We start from the raw sequence: 25,506 nt of genomic DNA on the forward strand, positions 1-25,506 counted from the left end.
ACATTCTTCACATTTTATCATGCATATTTGGCATTCCGTCAAGTTGAGAAACTAACTCCAACAAACAGAAAATAACAATGTTTACCTGTGCGCAATCCAAATTTAGTTGGGGCTCCAATGCAGGCTCCGAACAACTACTTGTATAATTGATTTGATGGTATCAAATTACAAATCACAATACACCTGGCCCACACAGTAAATTCATTTCGTAATTACTGGAGTGGCGGGGCATCAGGTTCTTACAAAGGCACTATGCCAGTTTGAATCAAAATAGAGATCCCCAGATTCTAAAAATAAAAAAAGAAGCCAAATTTACATATCAATAAGATCCCCAGATTCTAAAAAACACAAATTCATATATTAGGGTGATCACTTTTCTCTGATGAATCAATCACAACAAATGTCAAAACATGAGACTATTTAAGTGATAAGAACACCTAAATGAAGCTGCAGTATACTTTTATATGCATTTCCCTTCCTTTTTCCTATCATACATTTATTTAGATCAGAGTGTAACAACATAACGTTTCTTATGCGAGTAGGGTAGGTACTGGATTGCACAAACTGTTGTAGATCAATGAGTAGGACCAAGTTGTTGGAACATCGATGGTAGATAGAGCTAAGCCTTTCCATAAAAACATGACTTCTAACCGTATTCAGTTCATTTACTGAACTTCAGCTGCAAATTTTCCGTTAAGACTGCCTGTGTAACCAGAAAGTAACATTTGAGTGCATTTGTTGCTGGGTCAAGTCTTGTATATACCAAAACAAGTTACCAGCTATGACAAGGTATTGCTGATTAATTTCAAGGACTACAATGCTTTCATCCAAGTTGCACCAGTGTCAACAAGTTTGGTATAGGCATTCTTGAAATCATCAAAAAATAAACTCTGGTCCTCAGCGTACTTTGATACCCATCTGTTCAAGAAAGAATTCATTACTAGACAAAAGGTCAATCCTGAGAGCGATGGCTCTATAACTTGTGAACTGAAAATAGATTAGTGAACTGAAAATTCTGCCTTTCCGCTAGCGGAGGTGTATGTTTACTTCATTAACTTTTGTCAGGATAAAATTGGAGAAGTAATTGTCCCAAACCATAATAAAGGAATCTAAATAGCATAAGGTCAAAGAAAACCATACCCTACACATTCATCGTCTTCAACAAGTGCCCTATCAGAGGGAAGTCCAACCATACTAGTCATGCCGCCTGTACAGATGAAAGAGAAATAAAATACTACAATATGGTTGAAGACATTAAAAAAAGGAAATTACGCTTTATTATTCCCATTATCATATGAATAAATTTCTAAAAACAGGGGTCTTCTATTATCAGAAAGAGTGTCATCATTCCAGATAAATACTGAAGCATAAACAATTTGCAGCTCAGACTATCCTGAGCCTAGTCTTGCTTGACAGTTTTCTGCAACAATCATCTAAACTCTAGGCAAGTAGGTACACGGATTTCCATTTCAGAAAGATATGAACATCATTGCTTCATAGGTTCTGATGATTCGGTGTGCTTGCTATTTGTTTCAATGAATTAAATATATATACACAACCATTTAATATCATATGAATGCCATTTGTCACCTGAGGACAACCATGGCTTCTCCATGAGTATCTTGAAGTATTCATTATCAAAGACGGTTGGATTCCCAAACCCTTTACTTCCCAGAGTATGCGCGCCAGACAAGGCAACAAGTTCCTGAGTTCTGCCAACAAAATGAACAATCCATGGAGATTACACAGGATATCTTAACATCGATAATCAACAGATCTAGCTTTTTCTTTCCAAGAATAGGTGAGCAAGAGGTTGTACTGCATAATTTTAGAGTTAGAGCCTGGACTGCTCAGACCTCTGACAACTGACCATGATTATCAAAAGCCAAATATTTCAATAGTTGCTAAATACCAAGCTGAGAAGTGGCTTTTTAGGTTTTTAAACTGTCAGTCAATGAATTCTCAAACCCAAAGTACCGAACTGATGCGGCTAATAGAGGAGGCAAAAAATCATGAGTTATGGAATTTTGTTCAGCTAAGCTGAAATTCCATAACCTCGAGGCAGGGGAAAGATTATGGAGCAATTAAATCTGCTCTTTTGGCCATGATCATGCATTCACTCACAAAATATCATACGACTGACACTATAGTGGCATATTGAATATAGATTGCCTCAAAAAGAAAAAGATATATGGGGAAAGACCAGCGATTGAAAATTTTGAATACATTTAAGATAAACCAGTTTTGAAGGATACCGATCAAATAATAAATCTCCTTTTCTTCCTCTAAAACCATCATTTCAGATGAGTTTCTGAATATTGCCTAGAATAACACCAACAGGTCTAAGGTTTAAAATGGTTACTCCTAAAGACTGGCTGTGCAATATGCTCCTTATGCATGATTTAGAAACATTGTGTATGTCATGGAGGTTAACAATTCACCATAACCTATATGCTATATTCGTATTGGTACAGGAAAATGTGAATTAGTGTATACAGTTGTTTCATCAAATGTTAGCACAGCGTACATTAAATTGAATTGTCTAACAAAGCCACGTTCTTGATATACATGTTGTATAAGTATTATTTGTATGCATTGTGCAAATGGGAGGGGCTAAACTATGAATCTCATACTCATGCATTAGAAACTCAGAAGGATAAGGAAACAATCATAAAGAAAATCCAAAATCAGCTCTCGGAAAGTGTAAGAATATGTTAGAATTGTCTAAGATTATAACACCGGAGAAAGAGAAACAAGATGCATATGAAACGGAAGAAATACAGAAGTACTTCACATGCTTCACGAAATAGAGCAGAACTAATGGTCGTTCACTTCCACAGAAAACAAGAGAACAGAACTAAGTTTACTCCATGTGAATTACCAAATCTTATTTATCCACACAAGCTACAGTGACAAAATATGTTATTTATCACCATGTTTGTCTATACTGCATTCAATATTACTTAAAAGGATTACTGATGCTACAAAGCCAGTTCATTGGCAAAGTGCTTAACCTGAAAGCAACAGTTTTATGTATATCCCACAGGGGGTGGATCTATGTAGAAGGGTGGGGGTGCCACGACACCCTAACATCTCGGTTAAAACTCTGTATATATGTGTGAGAAAATGTATATAATTACTAATCTTGGCACTCGGAGTAACAATAGGGCACATGTTGCCAGTGTTGGAGAGTCAGGTTTTTCTACCCGTGAGATGCGAGTTAGAACCCAGCCTGGTGCACTTTTTAAAACTAATTTAGTGTGCTGCATCGAGGACTACACATATTCTAATCAAAAAGCACACAAATCTGACAAATGGTGCTTCCTGGAATGTTGGTTAGAAGATTATAGGGGTGCAACGGTTCGAAGCACAGCTTGATCAGTTTTTTCGACAAATATAGTAAGCCTATATTGTTAAAAAAATTGGTACAGTCGAGAAATACAGCCCTTGATCACTAATAAAACTCAAACAGACCAATGAGCCAAGGCTCTTCTATGTTTACATAATTGATGATAAATTATACTTATTGCTTTTTAAACATCGATAAAGCTTAACGCTGCATAGGCACCCAAAACTTCCAAATCCAGGATCTACCTCTGCTTACCCAACATCAGTGGAAATTAATACAGAATGTTGCAAGTGAAGAACACCCTAGAAATGCCAAGAAAGATGCAAAAGTTTTTATGAATTGCAAGACTCATTACTTTATCTGAAGAAGCTATTGAAGGGGGAAACCCTTAAACGTCTTTTGTTATCCACTAAAGCAAGGCAGAAGAGTACAAACAAGATTATCTATTTGTTTGCTAACAGCAACTGGCAAAAATAAACCTAGTCAAATTACATGAATGGCGTCACAACAATATGAGAATGCTAATTGAATGGTATAACATGGAGTATAAAGAGAGCAGAAGATGAAATAAAAATAACAAGTAGATTTTAGTATGGTCATTAGACTCACGAGAAGCCTTTCCTTTCAAAACATTGCTTCAAGCTAGTGGCATCTAGTGATTCTTCAGGAAGTTTTCCTTCAGGATCCGGCACCCTACAAAGTCAAAATCAACTATGAGAATGTAGATAAGGCATAAAAATTACGACAATCAATTGAAATATGGTTTCTTCATGCATTAGGGGTTTCCTCATGGTAAGTTTCGGGCAACTGGTGCTTAGATGGAAAAACCACTCAATTTGAATGAGAAGGAACTATCCACAAAGGGCTTAAATTAAGATTGTAAGTTACTTGTCAATTGCTAAATTTAAGAGATTCAGATGAGCCTAATTATTAAATCTTTGCATCCCCATTTCTACACAGCATAAATAAAAAGATAGATGCAATCAAATTTCTCTCCACATTTACAGGACCTACATCTTATATTAGCAAAACATAACTATTATCATAAACTAAAAGATAAGCCTCACATTGAATCAATTCTTCCCAACTGAATGGGGATACTAGGTCCACCACATAATGAAACAGCTTCAGCTCCAGCCAAAGCTATTATATCAGCCCATGAGACTGCGAACAAAGCCAATGATTAAAAAAGTTATGCTGGAACAAATATGATAGGTGAACTAACAGCAGCTTATTGACTGAGACAGTTTACCTGATTGCACAAGATCAATTTGACTCTTCGCTTTGTCCAGAATCTATAGAACAATGCATGGACCGAGATGTTAGCTGGTTGAAGTCCATATGAGAGTTCATCAGTCTTTGGAAATGGTAAACAACTAAAATTTAAAATGAGAATATCTGCAGACTGTTCCCAAGTATGGTTAAAACAAAACAAATGATGGAGTGACAAAACAAAAGCTTATACGTAATAAAATCGCTCACCTTTAGAGATTTCTTAAGGCCTTTGTTTTCGGGTCTGTCGAGTTCATATACTATAGAGCCATTCATACCCCCTAATATAAGAACAATTGAGGTTGATATCATGTATTCAGGAATGGAAGACAAACAATTTCTTCTTTCAAGTACATTTGTATACTGCACAAATTTATTTTATTTTTGGATAAATACAAAATAAGATATATACAGGTTTTGCAGGTTAATAGTGTTAGAAGCATTTCCATCTGCATTTTATGATGTTATAACTCTTTTAGGCCAGCTCTTTAGATTCTAAGAAAATGTGATAGCTTACAAAGTTTGTAATTGAAAGCTGCTAATGTTTGGACTAGTGTTCTTCTGTTTTCTTCCTCTTTTTTTTTTGTGCAAGTAGGGGGGGAAGGAATAAGTGTTTCAAAGTATTACCAATTTTCTCATCAATTTCAAAAGTTCCTGCATCGTGGAATACAAGGCGAAGTACACCAGCAGCTTTGCCCTTGGATAATACCTTCCTGATCTCTTCCCTTAACCGAAAGCTCTCACTGCCAAAAACAAAAAGAAAGTTAGTGCCCCTTCTAGGAATACATGGAGTAATTACATTTCTTAAAAGAAATAACTTGAAACAAAAAATTACATTGTCAAGCATATTTTGTTGAGATCCTAATTGTGAAAGTGAAATCAAAGAGGGTCAACATTAACTGAACCTACTTGCTCACATTCATCTTACTATTACCAACTTGTCACTGCTAACATAAAACCAAAAAAGGTGATCAAGTTTATCAATCTATGCCTTTTTTTTCAGTCCAATCAGTAACTACCTATCTTCACATACGGATGACTCTCAAAATGTTTCATATTTCAACTTTCTACCACCAAACTATATGCTTCAAGAACATTTGGTGAAGTGCCTTCAATAAGGAAATCAGTAATCACGAATTTTGGAAAAAAAATCACTCCTAAAATGGTTGATGCTACTGGTGGAAGTATGATAAACTAAATTCACCTTATGTGAGCAGAATCCTTCCTCTTTCAAACTCAAATTCTCTCATATGTTCTCTTAGAATTTATAATCTAACTGGAGCATAGAAATATAGAATCACTAGAAAGAAGTGTGTTTACTAAAACCCAACTTGAGAGAACTCTCAAATCGAACTTGCACATAGGAATCATCCATAAATAAAATAATTAATACATGTGAATTGTGCTGGACTTAACACTTCAACTTTTGAATGTCGAACATGGTCTTCAACACCTACATGTTAACCAATATACTTATTTGCAAATTTTACTTATCTTTGTCTATCAGATTTCTTGACAATTAACACCACTATTTGGATCTCTTCAATGGATTCATTTTACAAGAAAGTGAAATCCGAAAGGGCAGTAAACCTCTAAACAAATTTCTAAAAAGCAATGCATTTGAACGTACTCAGCAGCAATGGCACCAACACTATTGTTAATAGTTTCACACGGCATAACAAGAGGCAAGGTAATCATAGATAGTAAGGCTCTCCTTCCACATGATAACGCTTTGTAAATAACACCTTCACCTGCAATTCGAAAACAAAAGACCTATCTCAAATTAACAAATATCAACACATTCAGATAATAAAATCCTTGGAAGCTTCACTAATATTTCATGAAATTAAAGATTAATTGCTTACTTGAACCGTTTGTGGTGGCGGAAGCTCGAATTGTGTTGCTACCAAAGTGTGCTGTTCGAGAAAAATTGGCCGGAAAGTACAACTTGGAAGTGGATGTAAAGGAGGAAACGCCGGAACTGAGAAGCCAACAATCGACGGCGATGGTGTTACTCATCCTCAACAGCGCTACTTTGCGCTATCTTTCAACTTCTTTTTTAAACCACAGAGACCAATGACTACAAGTTATTATTTTAGAACCTTTGTTTGAATTCAAGTTATTATGACATTAGTTACCAAGGGGTCGTTTGTAGAGTGTATAATAAATTAAGAATAATGTTAACTATTGTGTATTAGCAATGTTTGTATTATCAATTCATATATTAGTCATGCTTGTATTAGTTATATATAAATTATTTTAATGCATTGTTTGGTTTGATTCATTAAAAATAGTATGTATTGCATTAAAAAAATTATTTACAAAGATACCCTTCACTTTTATGGTGGAAAATATGTAAAAAAGGTTTTGAGGGACAATTGAGTCTTTTATCATATTAATGCATGCATTAAAACCATTGCATTGCTAATACCTAGAAATTCATGGTATTAGCAATACACACCTTAATTCACAATACATAGGTTGAAAAAGAATATCAAACAATGTACTAGTAATACACAAGACTAATACATGTATTTTTTTTCTTCCTAATACACTCTACCAAACTACCCCTAAGAGATAAGTTGATGCACCAGTTAAATGCGATAAGTTATGCTAATTTTTTATTTTTTTTTGAGTTTTGGTTTGTTGTATTTAATAATAAATTTTAAAAGTAATTTATTTGTTTTAAAAAATTAGCTGCATGAATATGAAAAAGTGATGTATAAAAAAGGTTTAAAGGAATATTTTTGTCATTTACTTATTTTATCTCAGAATAACTTATTCTAGGATTACTGTACCACCCAAAGGAAGATATAACTTATCACGATACTCATTATTAAACTCGGGACAAGTATCCCGGACTTGCCAATTAAACAACAAATTAAGTTGCACTATAATTTAATCCCAAATGAGCATGGCGTCGCCTAAGTTGATAGTGTATCAAGTCATACCTCAAGGTTAGTCAACGATGGGATACGAGAAGGGCGATTCGCCCAAAGACACAAGGAAAAATAAGTAGATATCACCAAATTTGTCAGTGCCAACAAATAAGTTGGCTGCTAAAAGAGCGATATTGGGGTAAAGTTCGACGATTAACTAAATTCACAAAAGCGAACTCTAATAGGATCGCCTAGTGAAACTCAAACACCTGAAGCTTGGAGCATGAAAAGGGCGAACCAAAGGAAGAAGGGCAATTCGCCGAATGCAGTGGACGAACTAAGCTAATTTCACTGAAAACGACACAAAACTACTTTTTGAGTAAAATATTGGAAAACTATAAATAGTCCAGAGGAGAGAGAAAAAACGTCTGAAAAAATTGAGCGAAACACTCTGAATTTTCTAGAGAGATAAATATTTGCCATTGAGCCAAAACACTTTTAATTGTTGAATCTTTGAGATATAAACTTGAATTTGGGAAATTGAAGTGGGGTTTGAATTGGTTCTGCTATTAAACATTCAATTTCATGCTACCCATGGCTACTCTCATACAAGATCTAATTTATTTACACTTCATAATGTGTGGCTAAAATCCCAAACTCTTGGGGTGTGATTATGGGGTTGGGTGTTGATTTAACTTATTGGGTTTGTTGAATTTCTGTGTTCATGACTATTAATTACAAATTTGACTGATTATCGGGTGATTAATTCATGAATTGACGTGGCCAACTTAGTTCTAGCTCTGATCTCCGGTTAATGCTCGGAAGAGATTAATTTGAGTGGGTAATTAGTTCAATGCTAGCAATATAGGTTTGATGTCTATGGCTTGCTTGAAAGAGAGGTTATGGGTCAGATCTATTTGCCCTATTCTTGAAAGAGAGAATATAGTAAGGTATTGAGTTGTTTAGAAATGACATATAGATGAGATTGAAAGGAGAATCTATGCAAGGATGTTTTGAGATCGAAAGAAGATTAACATAATTGATGATGACTTAACCTATTTTTGACTAATTAGCTACATTGAGAAATTGTAAAATACCCCAAGCAAAATCAATAACTAATCCCCACATCCCAAGAAACCTTTAGTTTTGTGAATCATCAATTATTTCCATTTTGATAATTGAGTTTTAGAATTGTTGTTATTGATGTCGGTGTACTTCTCAACCCATTTTTTTATTTCAACTTAAAGCGAATGAATTGCTTGTTAATTATTTAATAGATTCTTAACAACACATCATTCCCGGTGGGATTCGACCCCAACTCTTTGTTGGGTTTTTATTGACAATGATGCTCACTCTTTTAATTAGTTTTGGAGAGTGATTAGAGCGTTATCATGACCCTTGTTGATTGATTGATGAAATGCTTGAAAGAATGAATGTGGACTTGAAATGTATGATTCATTGTCTCTTCCGTGTGGTGTGATATTACTTGTGTGCATTGATTGTGGAACCCCGTGATGAGACATATGATGAATTATGATGGCGAGGTCATTGTCGGCGAGTGTGATTACGCCGAGGTCATTTCTAGAAATTGTTTATAAAACGGATGTGAAATGATTATGGCTAGTGATTTGATATAAAGCCGTTGGAAAATGGTTCTGGCTAGTGATATTGTGCTGATGAGAAATAGTTCTGATAAGAAATTGATTATTTTGACTTGATGCCTTGAATGTGTTTGCATGATTTGCTTGTTAATTGTGATTGATATACTTGTTGTGTATGGCTGAAATACTTGACTTTGAGATTGACTTACTTGATTTGTTTGACTGATGATTTGTGACTATTGAACTGCGGATATTAGGCCTTGTGAGCTGTGTATTGTTGAATTTCTAAGTTGGGCTGATTTCTACGTAAGTTGTAGTTTGAGGAGGTTCGGTTGGAGTGTAAGGGGTATTCAGTTTCTATATAGATGCCTTGTTTATTAGGTTGCTTGCTGGGTACCGTGTTCTTTGTACTCACCCCTTGCTTCTACACTTGTGTAGGTTCTAAGCCCGGACTTGTGTGATCTTCTTTTTTTTCTCTTGACATTCGAGGCTCATTGAAGGATTTGAGAGATAACTATTTCTCATCCCGGTAGGTCCCCTTTTCTTATTATTATTCTTTGTTCTATTTTAAAAGCAAAGACATTTAAGACTTGTATTTTCTTTCGAATTCTGTATTTTTCATTAGTAGCTTGTACACGTGACAACTAGGTTTTGGGATATTGTTTAGAACGAATAAGTTTCCTGCCTTTGTCTTGTTCTCGCTTTATATTTACGCATTTCTTTCATTCTCGTTTAGTTGAGGCTGACTTGTTTTGATGGGAATAGACAAGTGCCATCACACCCATTTTTGGGTTGTGACAAATGGTATCAAAACCCTAGGTTTATAGGTCTCGCGTGTGTACGAGCCAAGTCTAAGTAGATTCTTGAGGATATGTCTAGAGACGGGTATACTTATCTTCAAGAGGCTACAAAAATTATTAGGGAACTTTCTTTTATTCATCCATCCTTATCCTCCATGGTTACTTTCGCTAGTACTGAGTTTCCACATGTTATTTTGGCAAATGCCGAGGACCAGAGCTTCTGTTTCCTGTGGTAGAATGGAGGCAGTCCCATAGACTGTTGTTGAGACCCTAGAAACGGGTAGAGGTAGGTCCCGAGCTAGAGGTCTTGTTCGTGGAGTAGTACCGGTTAGAGGTCATGCCCGTGGACCAGTACCATCCATATGTAGGGCTAGAAAGGCTTCTTCTGAGCCACACGTTGAAGTTGTTGAGGACCAGATTCCTCCCAAGTTTGGAGCTCCTTTGTTTCAGGAGACTTTGTTGAGGATGTTAGGTGTACTGGAGAACTTCTCTCAAGGTGGTGGGAGAGGTATGCCACAGGGTTGCTAGACGAGGGTAGGGCGTAAATGCTAGGTCAACAACAGACTCAGAGTATTCACATTTAGGTGGCCAACCACCAATGGTTCTTGCACCAGCTATTGGTGCACTGATTACTCCTGAGGTTATTTTGAAAGTGGTTGGTCAACAGTGCTATGAAAGGTTTCAGAAGATGAAACCATCGAGTTTTAGTGTGGTAAGAGAGAGGATGCTCATGAGTTCTTGACTTTTGTGCTATGAGGGATACATGAGGCAGTGAGTATGGTGGACGCTCATGGTGTTCAGTTTGTTGCACTCTAGCTTTCTAGTCGTACTAGAGAGTGGTGGAGGACTTTTGTGAGGTCTGGACCACTTGGATCTCCTCCGATAGTGTGAGATGTGTTCTTTAGTGCCTTCCATAATCGTTTCATTCCTTGGAGCGTGACTGATGAGAGTCGATTAAGGTTTGAGAGCTTGACTCAGGGCAGTTTGTCTGTAACCGAGAATGAAGCCCGTTTCTGTGAGCTTTCTAGGCATGCTATGACTATTGTTTCGAATGAGGCAGATATAGTTCGCAGGTTTATGAGAAGGTTGACTTTCTCTGTAAGATCTTATGTGTTCAGAGCAGCCAGATAGAGAGGCTTCCTTACAGTCTATTGTGAGCACCGCTAAGGAGGTAAAGTTGATGGTTTTAGAGGAGTTTGGGGAGCCCAAGAGAGCCTATTCTTCTGGTAAGTTATATGGTTCTGGTCCCTCATCTAGAGGCAGAGGTTCACATAGAGGTAGTAGTTCCTTTCTGCCCCGTGGATCAGTTCATGTTTCTATGCCAAAAGTTGAGAGTGGGCAGTCAACTTGAGAGTCTTATGGTTTTGGCTGAGGTGGCCATAATAGTCGTCTGGTTTAGAGCAATAATTATTGGTGCCGAGATGTTTCTTTACTTGTGGGGATCTAGGTAATCTGATGCGACAGTTTCCTCTTTAGACTAATTTAGAACCTTAGCGTTCTTATTCAGCTAGTCGAGCTAGAGATTCAGTGCCTCCGACCAGGGGTCGAGGAAGAGTTGACATGACTTCTGGTAGGGGTGATCCAGCTATGTAGGATGGAGGTAGAGATTCTACTCAGACTGCAGGAAGCCGTGAGGGCTAGTGTTATGATTTCCCAAAGAGGCTTGAGGCTGAGATTTTTGATGTTGTGATCACATGTATCATCCCTGTTTGCTGTCGACATGCATTTGTATTGTTTGATTTGAGATCTACTTTGTCATATGTGTCTACCTATTTTGTCGTTGGGTTTGATATGTTGTCTGATTGTATGCCTGTGCCTATTCATGTTTCTAGACCAGTGGGTGAATCCTTAGTGGTGGGTCGAGTGTATCAATCCGTCTTTTTTCTTTGGCCGGGTTTGATACTTGGGTAGACGTTGTCCTTTTGTGGATGGTAGACTTTGACATTTTCTTGGGTATGGATTGACTCTCTCTTTATCATGCTATTCTTGATTGTTATGCTAAGACTGTGACCTTAGCGGTGTTTGGTGTCTTGAGAATTGAGTGCACGGGTGCTAGTGGTTATTACCCTAAAAAAGTTATATCCTTCATTAAAGCTCAGAGATTGATTGATAGAGGGTGTTTGTCCTACTTGACTTTCATTCAGGATACTAGCGTTGAGCCATCTCCCATGGATTCTATGCTTGTGGTTCGAGAGTTTATAGATGTCTTTCCTACGGATCTTCCAGGTGTTCATCTCGATGGGGATATTGATTTTGTCATTTACTTGGAGTCGGGCACAAAGTCCATCTCTATTACTTCTTATCGTATAACTCTAGCAGAGTTGAATGAATTGAAGGACTATTTTCAAGATTTGTTGAGTGAGGGGTTTATTCACCCTAGTGTATCTCCATGGGGTGCTTATGTGTTGTTTGTGAGGAAAAAAGATGGATCCATGAGGACATGTATTGATTATCAATAGTTGAACAAAGTGACTGTTAAGAATAAGCATCCTCTTCCTCCTGTTTATAACTTGTTTGATCAATTTCAGGGTGCATCTCTGTTTACTAAGATTGATTTGAGGTCTGCTTATGATCATCATCTGAAGATTAGGGCTTCAGATATCCCTAAGATATCCTTCAAGACCCCTTATGGGCACTATGAGTTTCTCGTAATGTCTTTTAGTTTGACTAGCACCCCTGCAACATTCATAGAGTTTCTGACCTTATCTAGATTCCTTTGTGATAATGTTCATTGATGGCATCTTGATGTACTCCATGTCACGCCCCGAGGCTACCCCTTAGACGTAACACATGACCTAGGATCACGAGTGACCCCAAGATAACCCTGAGTGTAGCATATATAAATCATACTGAAAATAACTAAGTAAGAAATGTACTACGTGGAAGCTAAAAATGGTAGATATTTGAAAAGGGGAAAAAACCAAACTAGTTTGAATATATATAAATAATAGTAGTTTAGTGATAACTGAAACAACCACTTAACAACTCAACCTGAATCTACTAAACTATGTCTGAAAAGCCTCTAATTGAGTTTAGTTGCTAGGACATGCCCCCAACTAACTCTAACAAAAACTGAAAACTTAATATAAAGACTAAAATGGAAAGCATGTCTATTGTCCTCGAAGTATAAGGACTCACCACTGAACCTGCTGAAGTCGAATCGAGAATCGATCTAAGCGTGATTTAGATGTCGAGTGCCTGAACCAATATCATGAAACAATGTAGTGCAAAGTATGCGTCAGTACTTTCTAAGTACTGAGCATGCATGATATAAATATGCTAAGCTAAACAATGATATAAATATGCTAAGCTAAACAATGATATAACTGAATAATATAATTTTGAATTTAGAAAAAGACTGCACTGAAATATAACTAAAAGCTGAACTAAATGCAATGACCAAGTACTAATTATGTAACCAATATGCTAAACTGCATACTGATGTGAATGTTGAAAACATGGTCAATGCAATGAGAGTTTGACTGTGGGAGCTACTATTAACCGACATAAACCACGTGAGCTAAGACTTATAATCCCATACGCACGTAGTTCTAGGACTATGAGGGTACGCTAAACCCTAGTCCAACTCGATGCTAAGTCTACTCCCAACTAAATACATATAAAGTTAAAATGCACTAAATACTAAATAGCTCAACATACTGACATGTTAATTGAGAATGCAACATTTATATACTGAGAATGTGACATTTGAAATCTGGAGCATGATTTTCTGTTTAACTGATCTAGAAAGTATAATTCATGAACTAAGAGAATTTACACAAACTAGGGTTCTGAGTTTTATACAAGGAATTAAGCAACGTTTCTAAGAAAACATGTTATTTAGACTATGGATACTATAGCAGCTCAAATCACCACAATTCCTAAGATTTTACAAACCCTAGGCCTAAACAAGTTATGTGGAATCAAGGAACTGACTAAATTATAGGGACCTAGTGGATGAAAGGAGTCCACTAGTGAAATCCCACATACATAGTGACGAAATCTACGGAGAAATCCTTTGGATTTCGGGGTTGAACTTGAAGAAGACCTCTGCATGTTCTTGGAAAACTATCACCTCTTTTCTCTTCTTTTCGTTCTAAGTTAAGTGATTTTAGGAGAATGAGAGTTTTAAGTAGTTTGTGACTAGTTTGCTAAGCTTAGACTGAGTAAAACGACGTAGTTTAAGCATCAAACGATTTAGGTTAAGTACCAAACACATCGGGGAAAAGACCGATGCGACCCTGACTTAAATGTTGCCGAACTGACTTCAAGAGGGGCTTCACGGGCCGTCATGATCATGATGGCCCATTCTAGCAGCTCGTGAAGATGCCCTGCCCGATTGGGCTTCACTAAAATGAGCATAACTTTTTACTCGTAGCTTGGAATTAGAAGAACTTGGTGATGTTTGAAAAAGGACTCAGAGATCTTTAATTTGATAGGTTGTGGGCCACCTAATTCAATTTGTACTAAAAGATATGGCCGTTTGAAGTTTACCCTAAACACTAAGTCTGACAAGTCTCCTTCACGGACAACTTTACAGTCCGTGTGGAGCTCCACGGACCGTTTAGACGTCTATGGTTCTTAACCAGTGACTTTGGGGGTGAAACCTCACTTAAAGGTGACGAATTGACTTCAAGACAGGCTTCACGGGCCGTCATGAGCACCATGGCCCATCAAGTGGGTCGTGAAGATGCTCTGCCCGATAGAGCTTCACTAAAATGAGCATAAATTCTTACTCTAGCCTCGAAATTAGGCAAACTTGATGGCGTTGAAAACAAGACTCAAAGACCTTTAATTTGATAGGTTGTGGGCCACCTAAATCTTTTTGTGGTGAAAGATATGATCATTTGAAGTTGACCCAAACCTTAAAGTCTATCAAGCCTCTTTCACGAGCCACTTCATGGATAGTGTTAAGCTCTATGGACCGTCTAGTGGTTCGTGGTACTTCACAGTAGCCATGGTGTTTCTATGTCCCTCTCACGGGCCACTTCACAACCTGCATAGAGCTTTACGAACCGTTTAGTGGTCCGTGGTCTTTCACCTTTTGCTGGGTGCATAACTACGAGCAGGGTGACGGGTCGTGGTCTTCTTCATAGAACGTGGACCCTTCCGTGGTTTTCCCTTCTCTCTTGTTCAATGTTAGTTCTGATTTTCTTTGAGGTGTTACGCTCCAAGACTGAGGAGGATCACGATCATCATTTGAGGATTGTACTAGAGAGATTGAGGGAAGAGAAACTTTATGCCAAGTTCTCAAGTATGAGTTTTGGCTTGATTTTGTGGTATTTTCGGGACACGTGGTGTCCAAGTAGGGTATTTGGGTAGATCCAGCCAAGATTGAGGCAATGAGGGGTTGGACCAGACCTACATCGGTTACTAAGATCGAGAATTTTGTGGAACTTGCGGGCTATTACTGATGAGTTGTTCAGAGCTTCTCTACCATTGCATCCCAATTGACTAGAGTGACTCAGCAGAGTGTGAGTTTCCAGTGGTCTGATGAGTGTGAGGGAGCTTTCAAAAGCTCAAGACCTTGTTGACATCAACTTTTGTTTTGACTTCACTGAGAATGGTGTGGACTTCACCATGTACTATGATTCTTGTGGAGTCAGACTAGGTGGTGTTATTATGCAGAAATGCAAGGTGATTGATTATGCCTCTAGACAATTGAAGACCCATGAGAGGAATTACCATACCCATGACTTAGAGTTGGCAACAGTAGTATTTATGCTTAAGCTATGGTGATATTATCTGTATATGGTTCATTTTGAGGTTTTCATGGACTATCAGAGTCTTTAGTATATCTTCAGTCAGAGGTATATTAATTTGAGGCAGCGTAGATGGCTTGAGCTACTGAAGGAATATGACATAATTATCTTGTATCATTCAGATAAGACCAATGTGGTGGCCGAAACTCTGAATATGAAGACTTCTAGCTTGGGAAGTCTTGTCGCTATTACTGTGGAGGATAGACCATTGGCTATATATGTTTAGAGGTTAGCCAGTAGTCTCGTTCGATTATAGATTTCATAGAAGACAGGCGGTTTGATTGCTTTTATTGAGGCTCGTTCTTCCTTAGTTGAGTAGATTTGTGTGCGTCAGTTTGATGAAGAGAAGCTATGTCTCATTAGAGACAACATGATGAGAGGGGAAGCCAAGGAGAATATCCTTGATTTTGATGATGTCTTGCAGATTGGAGGCAGAAATTGCGTGCACAAGGTGGGTGAGTTGATTAATCTAATTTTTGAGGAAGTCTATTTTTCCCAATATTCCATCCATACGGGTGCGATAAAGATGTATCATGATATGAGACAACACTATTGGTGGTGTGGTATGAAGAGGGATGTTACAGATTTTTTTTTAGGTGTCTGACTTGCCCACAAGTCGAGTGTGAGCACCAACATCCTGGAGATATATCTCAGAGGATGCCTATTGCTACTTGGAAGTAGAGGCAGATCACTATGGACTTTATTGTGGACTACTTACCACCGTGGGTGGTTATCACTACATTTGGGTAGTTTTTGATATGTTGACCAAGTCAACCTATTTCATCCCAGTTTAGGTGAAGTATATGACAAAGAAGTTATATCGATTGTGTGACTACATGGAGTCCCGATTTCTATTGTCTCTGACTGAAGTTCCTTGTTGACTTCCCATTTCTGGAAGGTATTGCAACATGGTTTGGGTACTTGGTATATGAGTACAAATTTTCACCTCAGACAAATGGTCAGTCCAAGCAGATGATAAGGTGTTGGAGGACATGCTCTGAGCTTGTGTGATCGATTTTGGGTCTAGATAGGATCAATATTTACCCTTAGGACAGTTTGCCTACAACAACAATTATCATTCTAGTATGCAGATGGTTGAGGCGTTGTTTGGCTGACTATATAGATTTCCTATAGGATGGTTCGATTCAGCTGAGTTGGATTCATTAGATACAAACTTTCTTAGAGATGCTATTGAGCAGGTTCATAGGACCAAGAGTAGATTGTTGACAACCCAGAGTCGGAAAAAAAGTTATGTAGATTGGACAGTTCGAGCTGTAGTGTTTATGGAGGGAGATCATGTTTGACTTTTAGTGTTACTTATGAAGGGTGTGATGAGGTTCAGAAAGAAGGGAAAGTTTTGTATTAGATTCATTGGACCCTTTGAGATTTTTAGTTGTATGAGAGAGGTGGCCTATAAGTTGGCCTTTCCACCTAGCTTGTCAGTTGTGCATCCCGTGAATCATGTTTCCATGCTTTGGAAGTACAAATCGGATGAGTCCCATGTACTTTCCCTTGATTCAGTTGAGTTGGGTCCAGACTTATAATTTGAGGAGGGCAGGTTCGGAAGTTTAGGACCAAAGAGATTGCTTTACTGAAGGTGTAGGGAAGCATCGTTCAGTCGGTTAGGTGACTTGGGAAAAAAAGTCAGATATGTGTGCCAGATATCCTCAGATTTTCGAAGCTCTAGGTACTTTCCTTTTCTTTATGTTCGAGGACGAACATTGTTTTTAGTGGTGGATAATTAAATGACCCAATTTGTCATTTTTGGAATGTTTGTGAATTTACCATTTTTGGCCTCCCGATATTTACCCCAAGTCTTCTATGATTGAGTTTTGAAAATTTAGTATTGAACTTTGAGTTAAAAGCTGCAAATTTGGTAAGTTTTGAGTTTGAAAGGCAAAATTGTTAAGAAAGAGGTTTTAGACATTTTTTGGAGTTTCGAGTGTCATAATGGAATTTCGTTAATTCCATTTGTCTCAGAATGTAAAATCTAAGTAGTGAGAATTATTGGTTTCAGATTCCGAGTCTTTTTGATGATTAGAGTTCTTGAGTTGTGAAATTGTGGAATTTTAGCCTATGGATTTACTTTAGTCAACATTCGATTTTGGATGCTCAAATCAAAATTTTGAGAGTTCCGTTGGATCTGGGGGATGATTTTATGCCTAGCTAAAGTCTTAGTTGATTTTTGAGAGGTCCTAAGTTTAATTTAGCCTCTTTAGGCATTGAATTAGTTTCTTGTGGTTTTCACAGATGTCCGGTCAAGGAGACCTCAAATTCACATTTTGACGGTTCCATTGGGTTCTAAACATTGAGTATAATTGATTTGAATATGTGGTTTGTGTGCATGGAATTCCAAACAAATCTCGAGGGTCCTTTCGATGTTTGAGAGTTAGTTGTGTTTGCAGACCTCGCTTTTGTGAAGGCCGGTCACTTTTTCAACCTGCACAGAAGCGAGAGCCTATTCGCTTAAGTTAGTTTCACAAAATCATAGAGGGCTACACTTTTGCGCGAGCCGCACTTTTTAAAGGGTTCATTTAAGCGAATCTATGGTCACTTAAGCGACATTAGAGGGGGTTTTGACGTGCGATTTTTGGGGTTTAATCCCCATTTTCCATTTTTGAGCTTGGGGAACCCTTGGTGACAATTTTCAAAAGGTTTACTTGTACAAAATCATTTTGGTAAGCTTCTATAATCCTAAATCTTCATTTTCCTTTGGTTATTTATGGGTTTTACTATCAAATATGAGATTTTGATTGGTGAATGATGAGGGTTTTTAGGAAATCAAGTTCTTAACAAAATTAGAGATTTTAAATTACTTTTAAGCCTTTTTTCGAAATGATTTTTCCCAATGAGTTCCTAAAGCCTTGACTAATGTTTTCAAGTATGATGAGTTCGAGATTTGGACTCATTTAGAGCTTTATTTATATAGATTTAGTGTTCTCAAATGCTTATTTTGTGCCAATAACTAATGTAAATCCCTTGACAGGTATATGGATTGAGGAACAAAGCAAGGACACTGATTTGCAAAAAGTAACGAAGCAAGCTAAAAGAATGAAGAAAAGCAAGCTTGGTGATCGCCAAGTCCAATTGGCGAGTCGCCGAATGGCTACTTGACCGCCTAAAGTTCCAATGTGCCAAGCCCTAAGAAAAGAACCAAGTCGGAGAGAGAAAGGTGCAATCGGCGGATCGCCGAGTGGTTCCGCGATGCAGTGTTGGATCGCCCAAAGTTACAGACCTTGAGGATGCTGAAGGCCAAGGTAGAGAGGTGATAGAACTGACCAAAGGGCAGATCGCCGAGTGATTCGGCGAGCCCAACTTACTTCACTGAGAGACTCTTCGCTGCACATTTTTGGCGACTATAAATACATTTTTGAACATTTATTTTAGGATCAATTACTCTTTAGAACAAATTTTTATCAACTTTGGAATTATGAGACAAGTTTTCTCTAGTTTTCCTTAGATTTGAAGAATTGAAGTTTTTCACTTTGAGATTCTTCAACTTGGACCATTGTAAAGACGAAATCAATCTTAGCTAGTTGATGGAAACTCAATTTGGTAACAATTTTTATCTTTTTATAATGTCTAGCTAAAATTCTAATTCTTGGGGTGTGATTATGTGATTATGGGCTGATTTAGTTTATGGGTATTGCTTATTGTTAGTTTAAATGCTATTTAGAAGTGAGTTCAATCACTAATTGTGGTTTAATTTAAGAATGGTAGTTGCAAATGCAGTTTTACCCTTGTGTTTTTGGTTTGCTCGAGAGAGAGGTTTTAAAACTAAGATTATTGATTAATGGCCTGTGGGTATTGGGTTGTCATGGGTTTAACTCAAGAGAGTGAATCATAAACCCTTTTCAACACATTCATCTTGAGAGAGTGAATGGACTATAGTGTAGGTTGTTCTTATTTTGTATGCTTGTTGATGTTCGAGAGAAATCGACTTGATTCGTGGTAAACTATTCGAGAGAATGTTTACCTCATCTATAGTCTAGCTTACTCACTAATATTTAGCTATTTTCCAATAGTTGCAATTACCCATTTGTCTATATTAGCCTATAATCGAATCACATCCCAAGAATCTGTCTCATTATTGTTATTTCGTATTGTTTATTGTTGTTTGTAGTTGATAATTTCAAACCAAAACCCCTCATTTGACATTCGCGTTAAACCCTGTTTTGAATGATGTTTTTATTCGTACATTTTTATTCCTATGACTGATTTGAACATATTCGTAGTTCCCTATTGAATCTTAAACACGTACTGCTCCCTGTGGGATTCAACCCCAACTCATTTAGTTGGGTTATATACTGATTAACGATTGTTGACGCTTAAAATTGGATGAAGTGTTTTTGAAACGTTATTAATCAAAATGGAGCCACTGCCGGGGAGTGGTGTTAATTAAGATTCTTTTGGTGAATATTTTGTTCTTGTTAGTCATAGTTGAATCTATTTACTTTTTGTTTTTGTTTGTGTAACACCTCGAAGCAGTGAACCACAACAGGGTTCACGGACCGTGATAGGGTCCACGGTCCGTAGACCTGCCCGTGGTCTGGAGTTAAACTACACCAAACCCAGATGTCAGACCACAGACACCTTCACGGACCGTGGTGGTGTCCGTCGTACAGAACCTTTAGCCTCCCTAGCCAGTCCCTTAGACCCCCACGCCCAAGTGAAGACCACGGGGACCTTCACGGTCCGTGGTCCTTCACATGGGTTGTGGGGGCGTCCGTGAGGCCTAAGCAGTAGGCCTCTCAGACCTCAGCCCAAGTGAGGACCACGGGGACCTTCACGGTCTGTGGTACTCCACACGAGTCGTGGTAGTGGCTTGTGAACCAAGCCTTCCAAACCATAGGACCAAGTGAAGACCATGAGTGCCTTTACGGTCCATAGTCCCTTAAACGGTCTGTGAAAGGGGTCGTGGTCAGCCGTCTGTAGCTTTAAGTCAGGGGGTCTTTTAGTCTTTTCCTATTTAGTTGGACCTCTAAACTAAGTCGTTTTAACCCTAAACTATGTGGTTTTGATTGGTTTTAGCCTAGAAACATAACTAGAACTTACCTAAGTCAGATCTTTCATCAAAACTTAGAAAATTAGAAGCAAAAGAGGAGAAAAGGTCGAGCAACCTTAGTTTAAGAATGCATTAAGGTTCCATCAGTTCCATCCCCGAAATTGAGAGCTTTCTCCGTGGAATTCGTCACCAGGTATGTGGGATTTTACTAGTGGGTTCCATTCGCCCATTAGGTCCCTAGAATTCAGTCAGATTCTTGATTCCCTATTATTAACTAGACCTAGGGTTTCTAGAACTTCAGCAGATTATCATGAATTAGTTATTTATATGTTCCAAATCATATTATCATGTTATTACTTTGTTTCTTGCATGAATTTCAGAACCCTAGCTTGGTAGTTCTTTAGTTCTTGAATTACATATGCTAGGTCAGATATTTCAGTATTTCATATATACATGCCTCAGTCTTGAATGTGTCATTATCAATATATTATTGTGAATTCTCAGTTTGCATGTCAGTTTTGAGCTACCTACTATATTACAGAAATTCAGTCATAATGTGTTAATCATTTAATCTATTGGGAGTAGCATAATACCGAGTTGGACTAGGGTCAGTCATCCATATAATCCCAGAACTACGAGCCACGTAGGTTGTAAGTTCCCTCTGTGGGCATCATTTTAGTGATCACGCCAGCATGCCTCTACACCTTTGGCCGGGTGTATTCGGTCCTCTCGATGGGGAGTATACATCGGACTCCACATTTAGCTCATGTGGTTTTATTATCGGTTATTAGTAGCTCCCACAGTCAAGTCAGACTCCAATGCATTGACCATATTTCAGTACAGTCAGTATTCAGTCTCAGCATGTTATAAATTTGGTCACGACGATCAGTTAGCTCAGTATTCAGTATCTATATCAAGTTCAGATTATGCTCTTGCTTTATTGCTTGTTCAGTTATGTGTTTATTTCAGTTTTACTCTATCCTGCATTCTCAGTACCTTTCAAGTATTGATGCATACTCTACGATACATCTTCTCGTGATGTAGGTTCAGGTTCTCAGCATCAAGATCATGCTTAGATCGGTTCCTGATCTCCCTTTTAACAACATCAGTGGTAAGTCCTCATTTTTTGAGGACAATAGTCATGTTATCTTTCAGTTTTCATAGTTTTGTTTCAGTTTTGCTAGACTTAGTTGGGGCATGTCCCAACACTTCTAGTCTGTTAGAGGCTATATTCAGACATAGTCAGATTCAACTTAGTATTTGAGTTTGATGTTTCTTTAGTATTAATCTCTTAGATTTGATATTCACTTTTAGTATATGGGTATTCCCCATCATTTCAGATTTACCTATTATTAGCTTCCGCAATAGTTTTATTTCTCAGTTTATCTTTAGTATGCTCATGATTATGCCAGCAGGGTTAGCTTGGGGTCACTTGTGATCCTAGGTCCCGTGTCCGCTTCTCGGGGGTTGCTCGAGGTGTGACAAACTTGGTATCAGAGCACTAGGTTTAAGTGTCCTAGGATGTCTAAAAGGCTGCACTAAGTAGAGTCCTTTTCATGGGTGTGAAGTGCACCACATCTAATGAGAGGGAGGCTACGAAGAGTAATAACAAATTCTTTATTTTCTTGTTACTCTTATTGTGCGTAAGGTATGATCTAATTCCATTCTAACTCGACGTTCTATGTTTTAGTGATTATGCCTCATTGTAGAGCTAATGCCAGGAATGCGAATGCCAGGAACTCAAACGCAGCTACTCCAGTCCCAGATCAACAAGTTTCGAATGCAGAATTCTGGAACGCCATTCAGATGTTGGCTCTGAGTATGGCCAACTAGAATAATCAGCGGGCTCCAGTTCTGGTAAATGCTTGTTGGGTCAGCTACAGCCAGAGTGCGAGACTTTGTTAGGATGAATCTGCCAGAGTTCTTAGGATCGCAGGTTGGAGAAGATCTCCAAAATTTCATCGATGAGGTCAAGAAGATCTTTGAAGTGATGCAGGTAACTGGGAATGATCGGGTTGAGTTAGTATCTTACCAGCTTAAGAATATATCTCATATCTGGTATACTCAGTAGAAGGAGAGTAGGGGTACATGTGCAACTCCTATCTCTTGGGACTACTTTAGAGAGACCTTTCTGGACAGGTTTTTCGCAAGAGAGCTAAATGAGGCAAAAACTTAGGAATTTATGATCTTAAGGCAAGGTAGCATGACATTCCAAGAGTATGGGCTCAAGTTTACCCAACACTCTAGGTATGCTCTTCACATGCTTGCTGATTCTAGGGCCCAGATGAATAAGTTTCTATATGGAGTGTCAGACTTGGTGAAGACAAAATGTAGGAATGCTATGTTGCTGGGAGATATGAGCCTCTCTAGGTTTATGACTCACGCTCAGCAGGTTGAGGGTGATAAGCTTAGGGAACAAACCAAGGAGAACAAGAAGGCTAGGACCAGAAACTATGACTATACTCAGCAGAAATCTGGTGGTGGAAATTGCTCGCAGGGTTAGCAAAAATTTTCAACTCCAGCACCTTCATCAGCTAGTGTTCCATCCTCCAAGTTCAGACAAGATCAGAAAAGTAGGGCATCAGTCTCTAAGTCTCAGGGAAGTGTTTCAGGTACCAAAACTTACTCGACTTGCCCTAAGTGTGGTAAGAACCATCCGGGTGAGTGCCTTGCAAGGAAGGAATGATGCTTTGGGTGTGGTCAGTCTGGTCACAGGTTGATGGATTGTCTTTCTAAACAGAGTCAAAGAGGTAATAATGCTAGAGCTGTGTCAACAACTTCAGCAGCATCAACCGGTTGCCCGACTCAGCAGGGTACCTCTTTTGGTACAGGTAGTGGATGATGCCAAAACAGGCTCTATGCTCGCCAGGATCAGAAAGATTCTCCTGATGCAGTCACTGGTACGTTACGAGTCTTTGATCTCTATGTTTATGCTTTGTTAGATCCTGGGCTACTTATTTCTTTGTAACTCCTTTTATAACAGTTAAGTTTGATGTTAGTCCAGAAACTCTCTCAGAACCTTTCTCAGTCTCTACTCCAGTCGGTGACCCAGTTATGGCTAGACGAATATATATAAATTGCCCTGTCACAGTCTCTCAGAAAGTCACTTCAACAGATCTTGTAGATTTAGAAATGGTAGACTTTGATGTAATTCTAGGCATGAATTGGTTACATTCTTGTTATGCCTTAGTTGATTGTAGAACTAGGATTGTTCGTTTTCAGTTTCCAGACGAACCAATCTTAGAATGGAAGGGTAGTAGCTTAGCGCTTATGGGTCGATTCATTTCTTACCTTAAGGCCAGAAAAATGATCTCTAAGGGTTGTCTCTATCATCTAGTTTGGGTTAAGGATTCAAGCTCCGAAACCCCAACTCTTGAGTCAGTTCCAGTAGTTAATGAGTTTCCACAAGTGTTTCTAGAAGATCTTCCCAGAGTTCCTCCCAAAAGGGAAATCAACTTTGGGATTGATCTCCTTCTAGATACCCAACCTATATTTATCTCTCCTTACTGAATGGCTCCAGCTGAGCTTAAGGAATTGAAGAGCAGTTGAAAGACCTTCTAGAGAAAGGCTTCATCAGACTTAGTATTTCACCATAGGGTGCACCAGTGTTGTTTGTGAGGAAGAAATATGGTTCACTCAGGATATGCATTGACTATAGGCAGTTGAACAAGGTCACAATCAAGAATAAGTATCCCATCCCCAGGATTGATGACTTGTTTGACCAACTTCAGGGTGCTAGTCATTTATCAAAGATAGACCTCAGATCAGGTTATCATCAGCTTAAGGTCAGAGATAGTGACATTTCGAAGACAGCCTTTAGAACTCGGTATAGGCATTATGAATTTGTAGTTATGTCATTTGGACTAACCAATGCTCCTGCAGCTTTCATGGATTTGATGAACAGAGTGTTCAAACAGTAGTTGGACTTATTTGTTATTGTCTTTATTGATGATATCCTCATTTACTCTAGGAATGTGGAAGAATATGCGAGTCATTTGAGTGTTGTTCTGCAAACTCTCAAAGATCGCCAGTTATTCACAAAATTTAACAAGTGTGAGTTTTAGTTACAATCAGTTGCTTTCCATGGGCATATAGTATCCAACAAAGGGATCCATGTGGATTCCCACAAAATAGAGGCAGTGAAACAATGGCGCAGACCTACCTCTTCTACAAATATCAGAAGTTTCTTGGGTCTAGCGGGTTATTACAGAAGGTTCGTGGAAGGATTTTCATCCATAACCTCACCATTGACTAGGTTGACTCAAAAGATGGTCAAATTTCAGTGGTCAAATAATTGTGAAAAAAGCTTCACAGAATTGAAAACTAGGTTGACTACAACTCCTGTTTTGACTCTACCAGAGGGTTCAGATGGATATGTGGTTTATTGTGATGCATCCAGGGTCGGGCGAGGCTATGTGTTAATGCAGCGAGGTAAGGTTATAGCCAATGCTTCTAGACAACTTAAGGTGGTGAGAAGAACTATCCAACTCATGTCCTCGAGCTTGTAACAGTGGTGTTTGCACTCAAGATTTGGAGACACTACTTGTATGGTGTTCATGTAGATGTGTTCACAGATCATACAAGCCTCCAGTATGTGTTCACCCAGAAGGAGTTGAATTTTTTCCAGAGAATATGGCTTGAGTTCCTCAAGGATTATGACATAAGTGTGCATTACCATCCTGGTAAGTCAAATGTAGTAGCAAATGCCATTAGCAGACTATCTATGGGTAGTGTAGTATATGTTGAAGAAGAAATAAAAGAGATAGCAAAGTATGTTCACAGGCTTGCTCGTTTAGGAGTTCGTCTTATGAGCATATCAAATGGTGGTGTGACAGTTC

The 25,506-nt window shown here is 38.3% G+C and overlaps 1 protein-coding gene across 2 annotated transcripts; it reads right to left on the reverse strand.

The window, feature by feature from the left end:
- Positions 1-484: 484 nt before the first annotated feature.
- On the reverse strand, positions 485-6,690 carry LOC125817202 (putative L-ascorbate peroxidase 6). Of its 2 annotated transcripts, XM_049496750.1 has the most exons (11): positions 6,487-6,690; positions 6,252-6,372; positions 5,249-5,364; positions 4,832-4,902; positions 4,602-4,644; positions 4,417-4,513; positions 3,959-4,042; positions 1,591-1,712; positions 1,141-1,207; positions 777-918; positions 485-703 (listed from the first exon to the last, which is right to left on the reverse strand). In XM_049496750.1, exons 1-10 carry the CDS (start codon positions 6,638-6,640, stop codon positions 813-815), a joined length of 981 nt encoding a protein of 326 aa, XP_049352707.1. In that variant the 5' UTR covers positions 6,641-6,690; the 3' UTR covers positions 485-703; positions 777-812. The 2 variants fall into 2 exon arrangements, with proteins under 2 accessions (XP_049352707.1, XP_049352708.1); XM_049496751.1 differs by lacking the exon at positions 485-703 and having other exon boundaries at positions 747-918; positions 6,487-6,680.
- Between the last annotated feature and the right edge of the window lie 18,816 nt (positions 6,691-25,506).

Source organism: Solanum verrucosum, unplaced genomic scaffold (genome assembly GCF_900185275.1).
Source record: "Solanum verrucosum unplaced genomic scaffold, falcon-dt-bn FXZP01000260.1, whole genome shotgun sequence".
Classification (NCBI taxonomy): Eukaryota; Viridiplantae; Streptophyta; class Magnoliopsida; order Solanales; family Solanaceae; genus Solanum; species Solanum verrucosum.

Coding starts and splice junctions, on each gene's coding strand:
- LOC125817202 (XM_049496750.1), bottom strand. CDS start 6,640: ATGAGTAACACCATCGCCGTCGATTGTTGGCTTCTCAGTTCCGGCGTT. Junction 4,903..5,248: donor TGAAATTGATGAGAAAATTG/GTAATACTTTGA, acceptor TTCTTATATTAG/GGGGTATGAATGGCTCTATA. Junction 4,514..4,601: donor AATTGATCTTGTGCAATCAG/GTAAACTGTCTC, acceptor CTTTGTTCGCAG/TCTCATGGGCTGATATAATA.